The sequence below is a fragment of the Danio aesculapii genome, chromosome 9 (genome assembly GCF_903798145.1).
Source record: "Danio aesculapii chromosome 9, fDanAes4.1, whole genome shotgun sequence".
NCBI lineage: Eukaryota > Metazoa > Chordata > Actinopteri > Cypriniformes > Danionidae > Danio > Danio aesculapii.
In genome coordinates, this window is record NC_079443.1 from 43,265,260 (window position 1) to 43,279,602 (window position 14,343).

The 14,343-nt window shown below is 35.5% G+C and overlaps 1 protein-coding gene across 12 annotated transcripts in view; it reads left to right on the top strand.

The window, feature by feature from the left end:
* Positions 1-12,003, top strand: part of pcbp3 (poly(rC) binding protein 3) — a 129,979-nt gene extending 117,976 nt beyond the window's left edge. For 2 of the 12 annotated variants that reach the window (XM_056465793.1, XM_056465799.1), the window contains exons 14-17: positions 781-883; positions 7,011-7,063; positions 9,306-9,475; positions 9,729-12,003. In XM_056465793.1, coding sequence (XP_056321768.1) covers positions 781-883; positions 7,011-7,063; positions 9,306-9,475; positions 9,729-9,783 — 381 coding nt within the window. In that variant the 3' untranslated portion in view covers positions 9,784-12,003. The remainder of the gene's footprint in view (positions 1-780; positions 884-7,010; positions 7,064-9,305; positions 9,476-9,728) is intronic. The other 10 variants (XM_056465794.1, XM_056465800.1, XM_056465795.1 and 7 more) reach the window with 5 other exon arrangements.
* The last annotated feature ends 2,340 nt before the right edge of the window (positions 12,004-14,343 follow it).

The window sequence follows — 14,343 nt, forward strand, 5'->3', positions numbered from 1 at the left end:
TTTTACAAAAATACATTATAAAATTTTTTTAAAATAATAATTAAATTAAAAAATATATATATAAATAATATTGACAAAATGGTGACACAGTGGCTCAGTGGTTAGCACTGTCGCCTCACAGCAAGAAGGTCACTGGTTCGAGTCTCGGTTGTGGCCCTTACCAGTGTGGAGTTTGCATGTTCTCTCCGTGTTAGTGTGGGTTTCCTCAGGGTGCTCCGGTTTTCCCCACAGTCTTAAGATATGCGCTATAGGTGAATTGGGTAAGCTAAATTGTTCAAATGAGAGTGTATTAGTGTTTCCTAGTGATGGGTTGCAGCTGGTAGGGCATCCGCTGTGTAAAACATATGCTGGATAAGTTGGAGGTTCATTCCGCTGTGCTGACCCCTGATAAATAAAGGGACTAAGCCGAAGGAAAATGAATGAATGAATGAATTATACAAAATAAATGATATAAAAAATTGTTATATTAAAATATTAAATAATAGATATTATGTTGTGTAATGTCACAAAGTTTTATCAATAAATGATTAATTGGCAAACACTGCATTTATCTGTCATTTGTTTTTTACAGGCGGGGCTTAGTAAAGCTCAGTTGTCGGCCAGATAATTTAAACCCACCAAATCAGGCCAAGTCCTACTAAAGTTTCTATCTCTTGAGCTTTTCTCTTTTGCTCTTCTTCCACCACAGTGTGTCATGGCTTCTTCTCCTCTCTGTTTCTTGGTTCTAGTTTAGTTTGTTGATTTCTTGGTGTGACCTGTCTTATAACAATAACCTCTTAGCTCTACTGTCCCTCGAACCCTCAGCAGTTGACCAAGCTCCACCAGTTGGCTATGCAGCAAACCCCCTTTACCCCCCTCGGACAGACCACCCCTGCTTTCCCTGGTACGTACCCACAAGCCCTCTCGAAGTTTCCTTCTCTTTGTACCTGTAGAGACGCTCTCTTTGTCTTTCTCTTCTTTTAATCTCTCCTTCTCGTTCCATGTCAAGCATCATGACATGCCCGTGGTGGTTGCTTTTCACTTTGTGGATTTTTTCATTTGTTTTTTACTTACTTTTTTGGGGGGTGGGGGGGGGGGGGGGGTTATTTTACTCAGTTTTATTTTATTTTATTTTATTATAATTTATTTTATGTATTTTACTCTATTTTATTTTATTATAATTTATTTTATGTATTTTACTCTATTTTATTTTATTATAATTTATTTTATTTATTTTATTTTATTTTTATTATTTTATTTTTATTGTATAATATTTATTTTTATTTATTTTATTTTATTTTACTTATTTTATTTATTAAATTATTTTATTTTCTCTGTTTTATTATTGTATTTTGTTTTAATTAATTAATTTATTTAAATTTAATGTTATTTTAATTTGGTGCTGTTTTTTTTTTTTTACTTGTTTGTTTTTAAACCTAGTGTTTTTTTTTTGTTTGTTTGTTTGATTATTTTATTTGTTTTTCTTTCTTAGGTTTTATGTTTTATTTTGTTCTTATAATATTATTGGCGAAGTGAAATTTTTGGTATTTTATTTATTTATTTTGTTAAATTTGACATGTTTAAGATTTGTTTTATTTAATTTTTAGCCTTAACTTTTTTCAGTGTAACTATACACTACCTAACAAAAGTCTTGTCGTCGATCCCAGTTGTGTAAGAGCAGCAAATAATAACTTGACTTCTAGTTGATCATTTGGAAAAGTGGCAGAAGGTAGATTTTTCAGATGAATCATCTGTTGAACTGCATCCCAATCATCAAATATTGGAACCCGCATGGACCCAAGATTCTTACAGAAATCAGTCAAGTTTGGATAAGGAAAAATCATGGTTTGGGGTTACGTTCAGTATGGGGGTGTACAAGAGATCTGCAGAGTGGATAGTAACATCAACAGACATTTCTGCTCCCCATGACATTACAAACCACAGGAGAGGGCAAATTCTTCAGCAGGATAGCGCTCCTTCTCATACTTGAGCCTCTAGATCAAAGTTCCTGAAAGCAAAAAAGGTCAGGGTGCTCCAGGATTCACCAGACATGAACAGTATTGAGCATTTCTGGGGTAAGATGAAGGAGGAGGCATTGAAGATGAATCCAAAGAATCTTGATGAACTCTAGGTGTCTTGCAAGAACGCTTTCTTTGCCATTCCAGATGACTTTATTAATAAGTTACTTGAGTCATTGCAGAGATGTATGGATGCAGTCGTGCAAGCTCATGAGAGTCATACACAATATTAATTCTTTTTCCACTGCACCATGACTTTATATTCTATACTGTACCTTATTTCTGTTAAGTAACAAGACTTTTGTTCAAGCAAAGTCAGACCTTACTGTCCTAAATAAATAATTAAAAATAAAGGCCTGATCATATTTTATTTTGGTAAAATAAGCGTCATCTGGAGACCGTTGCCTTTCATATTCACCAAATGATCAACTAGAAGTCAAGTTAATATTTGTTGTTCCTAAAAATTGGATAGGCGACAAGACTTTTGTCAGGGATATTGATTTGGTGTGACATACTTTCTACCTGTTATTTCTTCCTTTATTTTAATTATTTTCTCTTTTTTTTTGTATTGTTTTGTTTAATTTGACTTGTTAAAGTTTTGTTTTATTTAATTTTTAGCATTCACTTTATTTCATTTTATTAACCTCTATATTCATTTATTATTGCATTCTCGCTACCTGTTATTTCTTCCATATTCATTTCTTTTTTAATTTTAATGGTTTTCTTTCTTTGTTAAATCTTAGATTCAAATTTTGGGGCAGGGGGGTTCAACCATAACCACTAGAAAATGACGTCTCACTGTTATACTAACTCACCTTGCACAGTTGTGAAGTACATATTCCTGTGCTGCTAAGACCTGGGATAAAAGATAGCGTAGTTTAGCTCCTTATGCAATATTGTCACGAAAGGAGGACTAATGGTGTAGAATTTTATGCTTTAAAGGAATAACCCAAGGCACAAAATGCGATCATTTCTGCCCTTCAGGAACTGCTGTAAGAGAAGCATATCAGTGTTTTGATTTTACACAACACATCCTCCATCAAGCCATTCATTACATATTCATCCTGATAAACACTGGCTTATACAAGCTCAGTTGAAAGCTGCTACTGAGGGCGAGTTCAATGGCATACACAAGTAGAACATGCTTTGCTCTCCACAAGTACAGTATATCAAACATATCTAATGTATGTTTGTGTCAGACCAAGGACATACTGTTTGAAAGTCTGCCTTGAAAGATGACAAGATGTAAGAACCGCTAGAGATATTTATGCTAGTTTGAGGTTCATAAAAATAGGCCTCGATCACACAGAACATGTTTTTTTTTTGCAGTGAGAGAATTTGTTTTTTATTGGTAGTGAGCATTTTGCATGCTGTATGCGCATTTTAGCTGTCTGCTGCACCTTGCATTTTTGTCTAAGCAAGTGGCTGCAGTCTGAGCAGAGAAAAAACTCAATGCTATTTTTTACATTAGCATAATCGACTTAATGGAGAGACGGGCCTTCCATTGTGGTGTTGGAGGTTTACAGTTGCTTATAATATCCGGACATAGCAATGATGGAGAAACTTGTGGTTGCTCTGCTTGTCAATATATTTTCTAAGTTACTGCTAATGTGAAAGTTTACTTAAAAAAAAAAAAAAAAAAAAAAAACTAAGATTTTAGAGCACTCACGCTATAATACTTCTGACAAATGGATTTGGTGGTTGCCTAGCACCACAAAAAATATAATAGTACTTATAAGTATTATAAAATATTATTACAGTATACATTTTAATTACACAAAGTGTTTTTCTGATTTAAAAGCTCATCGTAATTTATTCATTTATTTATTTTTATAAAAGAGCAGCGTTTTTTTTTTTTTTACTTTGGTAGGCAGCCACTGAATTAGCTGTCGTGTCTAAACAAATATTAAAGCGCAGGCACTGGAAAATATTTTAGTGCTTCCAAAAACACATACTTCTCCAATATATGAAGAGTTCAGATGCAAAAACCTCTAAGTGCCATCTGAAATATTCTTCTACAATGAGCATTTTTCTCAGCCTCCTATATTTAGTTTTATTTCACTTCAAAGGCAATGCAAATAACTTTTTTGCTATAAAAGTGGATTTACCGAACATACACACAGGAGCTTGTGAAAAATGCTCATTTTAGAAGAAATTTTCAGACAGCATTTAGAGGTTTTTGCATCTGAACTCTTCATATATTATGTGAAAAACAGTATGGGAGACAAGTAGGGGTTGAACAACTTTACATTTTTAGAAGTCGACTTTTATGTTATTAAACTCGAGTCGACGTTGACTAGTCGCTGGTGACATAAAAAACAAGATGCAAATGCTTTGCAGCATGCCACAATTTGCTGTTTATTTGCAGCAAATATACATTTGCAATCTGAATTATTAAACACCCTTTGAAAATGTTCTTTTTTAACTATTTCCCAAATGATGTTTAACAGAGCAAGGAAATTTTCACAGTATGACTGATAATATTTTTTCTTCTGGAGAAAGTCTTATTTGTTTTATTTCAGCTAGAATAAAAGCTGTTTTTTTTTAAAAAAAAAAACATTTTAAGGTCAACATTATTAGCCTCTTTAAGCTATATATTTTTTTCGATAGACCACAGAACAAACCTTCATTATACAATAACTTGCCAAATTACCATAATCTGCCTAGTTAACCTAATTAACCTAGTTAAGCCTTTAAATATCACTTTAAGCTGTATAGAAGTGTCTGTAAAAACATCTAGTAAAATATTATTTTCTGTCATCCTGGCAAAGATAAAATAAATCAGTTATTAGAAATGAGTTATTAAAACTATTATGTTTAGAAATGTGTTGAAGAAATCTGCTCTCCGTTAAACAGAAATTGGGGGAAAAAAAATAACAGGGGGGCTAATAATTCCAGGGGTTTTATTAATTCTGTCGTCAACTGTATAAACATGCTGTTTGACAGCTCATAACAGGTTGGAAATAAATCGCAACATTACCAATGACTAATTTAGGTGCAAAACAAATGCATTGTTAACACTTCATTCTGTTAATAATGCTATTAGCACAGGCTAGTTTAACTGCTAAATGCAGTTTACACATTAATCACTGCATGTTCTACTAAGAATGTACCTGTAACAATAACAGATATTTTAGTTCAGAAGTAATGCATACGTCATCAGCACACAGATTCATGTAAAGTTATTTCATAACAACATAACGCATGGAAGACAAAGGCTATAAACCTTACACTGTCAGTGTCCTGCTCAGACGCATATTTTACCGTTACGATACTGTGCTCAAAATCCTTTTTGATTTCCACACCTCTGCGGCTTCACATTTTACAGTTTCTGTGCGTTTCACAGTTCATTCACAAAACATGTCAGCATTTACGCTTCACAGAGGACAACAGCCAATCACATTACTTTTCCAGTGTTCTTTAAAGGCTATTGGCTAGGAGCTGCTCTAGGGTATTTGCATGGCGCAATCTATCTTTTGACGATTTAAAGTTTAAAGTGACTTTAAATAATCTGAGGGTAATTTCATTCAGTAAACCACTTTTGTGTGTAAACCTGCAATGTAGTTCAGGTGAAACTACATGATCTGCGCAGAGAGACTAGTCAACGTCAATCAAAAGCATCACAGCAGAGCATTAAAGTTGGTGCAACCCCTAAATCAAAGTGTTCGAAAAACAGTATTGGCCAAAAGTACCCGGATAACCTACTACTGTACTTTCATGAGGCCATGCAAAAGAATTTATGAATGGGAGTGAAGGAACACGACTCATGCAGGATCATGTGTTAATGGTAAATGGCCGATGTAGCTTGTCATGATTACTTGCATTCATTCTATATAGAACATATACTAGTGGTCATACACTAGTATGTGGTTTCATATGCAGCTTTTGGATAACTGTTAAAGTCTGTGTTCACCGGAAGTTGCTGCGACTTTTATTTCAGTATGTTGATGTACTTCCAACTGAAACAGAATATTAACTAAGGGGTGGGACTTTGTTTAGAGAATCATTCACTTGTTACATACCAATAGTAAAAGGGGCGTGGTTAAGAATATTGTGTCAATATTAGCATAGACTGTAAAAATCATGGACGTAGTATCCGTAATGTCACCCATAGCTTTCTGAAGAGTGCAAGTGGAGCTACAAGTGGGCATGGCCAACCGTCACCATTTTGTACGTGCGTCATCGTGCCAACCGGGGGTAACCAAAAATAGGCAAAGAGGCAAGGCATGAGCGGAGCTACAGATGTCTGCTATCATTTTGCTTAGATGGGGTTTTCTTTGGGAGAAACACTTAGTACTTCATTACCTGCGATTCGTTTGTGCTCTGACCACATGTGCTTGGATTTTAGCATTGGAGTCAATAGAAATGTGCTCTATTATGGAGCCAGGCCTAGCGGAAATTGGATGAATTGCAGTTTTAGTTACTTTCGTATAACTGTAGCTTCACGAGGGAGAGCGAGATGTTGCCGCTTGGTCTGAAGCCATTAAACTGACATCAACAGGGAAGGACCGCCATTTCAAATGTGGTTAGGGTCAGTTAAGGGTCAGATTGGTCTTTAATTGAAGAATAACAAAACTTTTTTTCAGTGGTTTAACTTAAATGGATAAATTGTTCACCTAACAATAGCAATGTGCTCTATCAAAATAAGCATTGAACATTTAGATTTCACACAGGCTCTAAGTAAACCATCACATTACCTTTTTTTTTTAATGCACAAGCAGAGCAGGGTTTGTTCTCCATCACTGACAATCTGTTTAGTCTCTGGATGAAAAAAGTGAATGACGTCAAGCTATTTTCCACTCAGAATTGATTTTTTTTTTGTTCAACTGTAGATACTCAGAACCCTAGCCAAAGTGCAGTAGATGGATAAAATGCCAGTCCTTACAATCTGCACCTGGTCCATTAAGACCACCTGTTTTCTAAAGCTCACACTCAGTGTTGACCCCTTCATAGTGTGTATGCAGTTCTGTTTATCTAGGCTTTGTATCGAGCTTCCTTTGCTCTCTGATTCAGGTCTGGATGCCAGTCCCCCGGCCAGTACTCATGAACTCACCATTCCCAATGATGTGAGTATACACAATCATGCTCTGTTTGCACTGTCAGGTCCTTTTCACGTATGGATTCAAAACAGCGACTTGATTTGCCAATGCCAATGATTAGTTGATAATCTATAATACTTTTAATCAGCAAAGCTTATTTATGGTCGATTAGGCATGAACATCATTAAATCATCAGTTCATCTAAAAATGAAGCTTCGGTCACACTTTATTTTGATAGTGCGTTTGTTACAATGCATCTATATGTCATCTAATTCTCATTAGATTATAAGTAGAATGTTAATGGGGTTGGGGTTAGGTTTTGGGTTAGTGTAAGTTGATATGTGCTTGCAAAGTTTCTTATAGTCAGTTAAATGTCTGATGAAGGAGCAGTATCAACAGATATTAAGCAGACAGTCTACTAATACTCAAATGGACCATCAAAAAGTGATACTGAAAATTCTGTTGTTGATTACTTGCCCTCATGCCATTCCAACCCTTTAAGACTTTTGTTAAACTTCGGAACCCAAATTAAGATCCTGAATCCAGAAATCCTGGAGCTCTCTCATCCTCCATAGACAGCAATGAAAAGAGACGTTCAAAGACCGGAAGCATTGTCAAAACATTATAACAAAACCTCCAAGAACACTTTTGTGTAGCAAAAAACCCTGTAAACACGTCTTTGTTCACCTTTGTTCTCCCTACCATGTCAGGTCAGTGTGCGCATCACCAGTTCAACGTGCTCGTATTGTATTAGTAAAGGCACACCCTAATCAGATATAGAAGATATTGATGAACAAAGTTGTTTTTACAGTATTTTTGCAGGCACAGATGTGTACTTGGAGCTTCTTATGATCACAGTGGAGTGTTTTTACAATGTTTTGGGTTTCTTTAATGGAATTACTTTTAATGTCTTAGTTCTGTTGCTGTCTATAAAGGATCAGAGCTCCCAGATTTAAAATATCTAGATCTAAAATATCATGTCTCTGTGAATTGGAACAACATGAAGGTGAGGAATTAATAACAAAACGTACATTTTTGGGTGAACTAATCCTTTAAAAGGCATAGATTTGAGGCAAACGTGGCTTACATGCAAAATGTACAGCAGAAGGCTCAAAAAGAAGTGAGCATGCATGAGTTTAATAAAAACTTTATGGTACTTCGAGAAACTTTAAAACTGTAGAGAGTGAATGGATTATTTCTATTCTTCTAACTCCAATTTCTCTTTGGAGCTTCCTTTGTTTATAAAGGAATTCAATTTGCATTCTTTTAGAATTTTGTTTTTGATTGCCACATATTTGCAGTACTCTACTATCCAGGGTTCCCACACTCCTTGAAAGTAGGGCTTCACAATATATTGTTTCAGCATCGCTATCGCAATGTGATCATTCACAATAGTCACATCGCGAGTATACACAATGTTAAGTCTGGAGTATAATTGATTATTAAGTGTTTTTTGAGGTCTGTGATTGTGTCAGGGGTTTAAAAGCATTCAGACATAAGAAAGTTTAACTTTGACAAATGAAGAACAGTTCATTGTATTGAATGGTTTATAAAATAAAGACTAATGCAGTATTATTTTACATTTGATTGTTCAATTACTGTATATCTGAATAGAGTTTGACTCCTCTGAAAACAATAACATGCTGTTTATTTAATTAGGATATTTTTCTTAATTGAATTTCTCTATAATTGTTTATCAATTTTATGCACTCTTATACAGAATCGTCCCAATCTAAAATGATGAATTCTTTCCAAATAGTTGTTCAACACATCTGGTGAGATTGTATTCATATCGCAATATATATCGCAGTATAAAAATTTTTAGCAATTTTAGATTTTTCCAATATCGTGCAGCCTTACATGAAAGTACTTGAATTCCGTACATATGGACTCGAGGCTTGGAAAGGAAATTAAACAAACATAGGTCCTTGGAAGTCCTTCAATTAACATTGTTTAATTTGATTATGTGATATGTGATTGGTAATGTGATTAACTTTGAAATTAGTTTATTGTGTTATTTCATGCAGTTTCCTTAAAAAACAGAACTCAAAAAGATAAATTCTTCATTTTAAAAAAAAATTATTTAAATCTTGTACAAGAACTAAGAGAACTAAGTTTTCTTTTTTGTTTGAAAACAGATATGGAATGGACAGAAGATACCCTGAATGGGAACCCTGTATCCATTCAGAACTCCTTTAAATAAGACAAAACTAATCAAACAGTTTTGTTTTTTGACAATCTTTTACGAACTTTTACACTTTCTTCCCAGCTAATAGGCTGCATAATCGGGCGCCAGGGAACCAAAATCAACGAGATCCGTCAGATGTCTGGAGCTCAGATCAAAATAGCTAATGCCATGGAAGGGTCATCAGAGCGCCAGATCACCATTACAGGAACCCCCGCCAACATCAGCCTTGCCCAGTACCTCATCAACGCAAGGTGAGCCCATCAGCGTTTCGAAAAAGTGTTGACATTTACTTCAGTAACGTAACATTCATGCTGTTCTACCTCGACAGTTTCTTAAAGCAAGCTCAGACAGGGTCATCCAGTATTTTTCCTAGTAGTGATGTGTTTGGGGAATCAGTGATGTTGCTCTGAATCTGTTCTTGTGCGTGTGTGTGATATTGAGGCTTTGCAGGGTAGCGGCGGGGGCGATACTAATGCATATTGCTTTCCACGGTTCTGATGGCAGGTTCAGAGACGTGGCAGCCATGTGGAATGACCCCTCATCAATGACTACATCCTGAAGCCCCAAACTGCTTTCATTATGTGAAGCTCTCAGCAGCTGATTCCCAATATACGTCCCTATGTACAATCTTCCTTTAGATCTCACCGAATCCTTCCCTTAAACCCCACGGTCAACTTCATCAGTAGCTTCATTCATGTAGGCAGACTACTGAAATAAAAAATGTAAAAAAAGAAACGCAGGACAACTGTAGTATGATTTGTTCATGTTATGCAGTGTTTCAGTGTAGTATTTTAGCATGCTGAATGCTTGGATCTTGTTCTAGATTTCTTTATTCTTTAAGGTTTTGCTAGATTAGCTGAGTACGGTTGCTGCGTAAGTCTTGACAGCAAATGTTAAATGGTTTGAATTGCATCCAATAGCATTTTTTAGCAATGCTGTTGGCAAGGAGCCAGTGATGTGATGCAGACGTACAAATGCATGTCCGAGTCGAGGAGGTGTTGGAAACTGTGTTTCTTTAGTGGCAGAACAATTTTATTCTAATATTTAACAGTGGCTTGATTGTTTTCAGCTCGACCGAATCGAAAGAAATGCATGACTGTTATTTTTATTTGTTCGTTATTATTTATTTCTCAACATGGAGAGCAACAAAGTGGAAAAAGCTATTATTTTTATACAGAAGTGTCACATGCTTTCGGAATTATTTTATGTTATCTATTTTTTCTATCTTTTCCTTCCCCTTCCCCTTTTTTCCTCTTCCCTTGAACTATTCTAGGCTGACGTCTGAGGTCACTGGAATGGGCACTCTCTAATTTCTACCCATGATCCTTCACTGCATCACATGACCCTTGAGCCAATGGCATTGCACCTAGTTTGTTTTCTCTCTGTACTTTTGCTGTCCTGTATTTTCAGTACTTCTGACTCATTTATATTCTATACCGTGCACATATTTAAGCTGAGTTTAATGTTCCTCCTGCTCAACCTTTGTTGTGCTCCTGATGCTCCTTTTTATTACCTGTTTATTTCGAAAGACACTTTTTTTTTGCCTCTCTAGTACCTCACATCTCCATTGTCCTGTTTGACCATTGTGAATTCATGTTTCAGCTCCGTTTTCTGTGGTGTGGTACAGCTAAGCCAATGAAATCCTACACTTGTCAATCTGTCATTAGCTATGGCTGGATTTGTCGTTTTTAAAGCAGCGGTCTTTAAAAATGCACTGTGCTCCAGCGCTTATAACAGTGCTATTCATACATGAATAATGAAACAAACTGATGGAGTTGGAATGTTTGCACCACGCCTGTACGCTTTGTTTGCATCCGTCTTTGTGGCATGCAGAGTTACACCGAGAATCCATTATTAGCTTCTGTATTCGCTTTCAAAACAGAGAGGAGAAAAGCTTGTAAACAAAGGGTAAGCCACGCCGGCTGATTTATTGCATGCTGAGACCTTTCAATTCGGCCCGCAATCTAAGTTGAAGTCATTGAATATATCACAGCAGAATTATTTCTGGAATATTTTTATATGCAACATACGTAGGAGAAATACAGCTTTATTTATCCCTTTGGAAGTGAACACAGATCTGCTGATAATGAAATCCTTCCCATGCTTCTCTACTATACTACATCTGTGAGTATGGTAAAGCTCTCATAGGGTCCAAAATGAACATTTTCACAATTGTGGATGAATTTAAAACATTTTGATGTAAGTATTATGCATTGTTTTTGCAATTTGCATGATTGGCCTCATTTATAAAATGCGCATATGATCAGGTTTGTTACAAAATTCTGTGGATTTCTGACAGATGTCAAGAACAAATCAGGAATTTTAAATGTCAACTGATGATTCAATCATGCTTATTCAAATGCAAAGTTAATTTGACAATAAAACAATAGTAAACAGGGCGGCATGGTGGCTCAGGGCTGAGCACTGTCGCCTCACAGCTAGAAGGTTGCTGGTTCAAGTCCAAGCTGGACCAGTTGGGATTTCTGTGTGAAGTTTGCATGTTCTTGGGGGTTACCTCTAAGTGCTCCCACACAGTCCAGAGACAAGTGGTAGAGGTGAATTGAATAAACTAAATTGGCCGTAGTGTATGTGTGTGAATGTGAGAGTGTATGTGTGTTTCCCAGTACTGGGTTGGCATCCGCTGGACATATGCTGGATAAGTTGGCGGTTCATTTTGCTGTGGCGACCACTGATAAATAAAGGGACTAAGCCAAAGGAAAATGAATGACAATGGTAAACAATAATCAGTTACTTAAATTAAAGTAATAAACTAATTACTTATTTTTGCCTGAGTATTGTGAGTATACTGTAAACAATAACAAACAATGGGAAAAGACATTAAAGCGATAGTTCACCCAAAAAATTAATTCACCCTCAAGTTAATGGTAAACACTAAACAATAAAACAAATTGTTTGGAGGTAGCTGAAAAACTGTAACCATTGACTTTCATAGTAGGAAAAATAAATACAGTGGAAGTCAATGGTTACAGATATCCACCATTTTTCAAAATAACTTATTTTGTGTTCAATAAAAAAAGAAACCTAGAACAGGTTTGTGACCAGTAAAGAGTAAGTAAATTACCTCTTTAAGGTGGATGAGAAGTTTAAGGACACTTGACAGATATCAAACACTTAATGCACCACATTCAGATTAGATAATCTAATCACCATTCATGCAGAAGTTCACTTCAATAATGAACAAAGTGTTCCAATTACAGTTGAAGTTAGAATTATTAAACCCCCTGAATTATTAGCCCCTATTAGATAATAAGGCAAGTTATTGTATAACAATGGTTTGCTCTGTAGACTATTAAAACAAAATAAAGGGGCTAATAATTTTGACACTAAATTGTTTTTTAAATAATTAAAAACTGCTTTTATTCTAGCCAAAATAAAACAAATAAGACTTTCTCCAGAAGAAAATTCTGATTTGAACTGTAGTTGACAAACACAAGAAAATGAGGAATCTTTAGTTTATATTATAGACTTTAATCAAGCCACAGAAAGACAACATGGCTAGTATATACATTAACAATAATTTTCGCTGAACTGTAATGTAATTTTAATGGAAAATTATGTGAGTGGTGTAGGGCTGTACGATATTGGAAATTGAATCTGGATCTGACATTGGATATTTTGTTTTTGTTACGAATTAAATAAAAAATCCGTAATTAAAAAGAAGTTTAACCAAAACGTAACAAGATAACAGGAATGAAAGAACATAATCCCTGGTGCCCCTGTGCTCTCTCTCGCCAAAATATAAACCAAAACACAAACCATTAAGAATCAATAAGAAACTATTTGCAGAAAATAAGGAGAAAACTTCCCTGGAAAATAAATAAAAAAATAAAATACAGAAAACTTACCTCCCTACTAACAACACAGAACCTACCATGCTCCAAGCCAGACAGGGAGACAGAAAAGTGGGTTTCTCCAGTTAGAATGTACAACTTCACATCGGCATCTTACAATATATATTGCGATATGAATACAACTTCAGCAGATGGCTTTAAATAGCCCTATTAGAGGTGGAATCATTCATTTAGATCGATTGGAGTGAATTTCTAAGGGTGTGAATCATGTATTAAAAAAATATTAAACAATTTGCAATTATAATTATTCTTTATTAAAGTTACAAATGTTGTACGTTATTGTTTCCAAATGCTTTACACTCTTGAAATGCCTTTAAAACACATGCAAATGATAAAGTTTCACTCTGTTATGGTTATACTTTGCAGTGACTCCACAATTCTCATGTATTTTCAGTTGTTGATCTGCGTTAATCCCAACTGAACATTGCATATCCTGCATTGTGACTAGTGCGGACACACACACTGTACACAATGCTGTAACGATATATTGTGCAGCACTAGATTGGGGCGTACAAAACTATTTTAAAAACCTTGTCTGGCTTGAATATATGCACTTCTTTTATAAATGAGGCTCAATTTCAGATTACAGTCTTGATTAATATCACATTAAAAGGATAGTTCACACAAAAGTGAAAATTTACTCCCCATCGAGTTCGGTTTTAAACATTTTTGAGTGTCTGTTGAACGCAGAAGATGTTTTAAAACATGTTAGAATTCTGTAACCATTGACTTTCATAGTAGAAGTACTATGGAAGTCAATGGTTACAGGTTTTCGGCTTTCTTCAAAATATCTTCTTTCATGTTGAACAGAAGAATAAACTTGTGACAAGTGAATGATGACAAAATTGAACCCGTAGCGAGTGTTTATTTTGGACCCTGCCGTCATACTCTATGTTCATTCAGGCAGTGTTTTCCATATTGCTCTCCAAGACCATATTTATCAGTCGAATCACAAAGACAGACAAGCTCTGCATGCGTCCAACAAAAGAGGAAAAGGTCGTTCTTCACTGACAGCTTTCTGCCGAGGGCACATTTCTGCTACATGGCAATGCAACAGAGTGCTTTGTTATTTTTCCCTAGGCCACTTCATCAATAAATCAGGATCATTTGCATCTTGGGCTCTAGAATGTTAAGAGTTTTGGCCAGAATTTCCAATGATGGCTAATTTGCCACCCTGGTCGCTGTTAAACATGATTGTTTCTTTATAACGGTTGTTTTATTATGATTACTGATAAGCGCGAATCTTG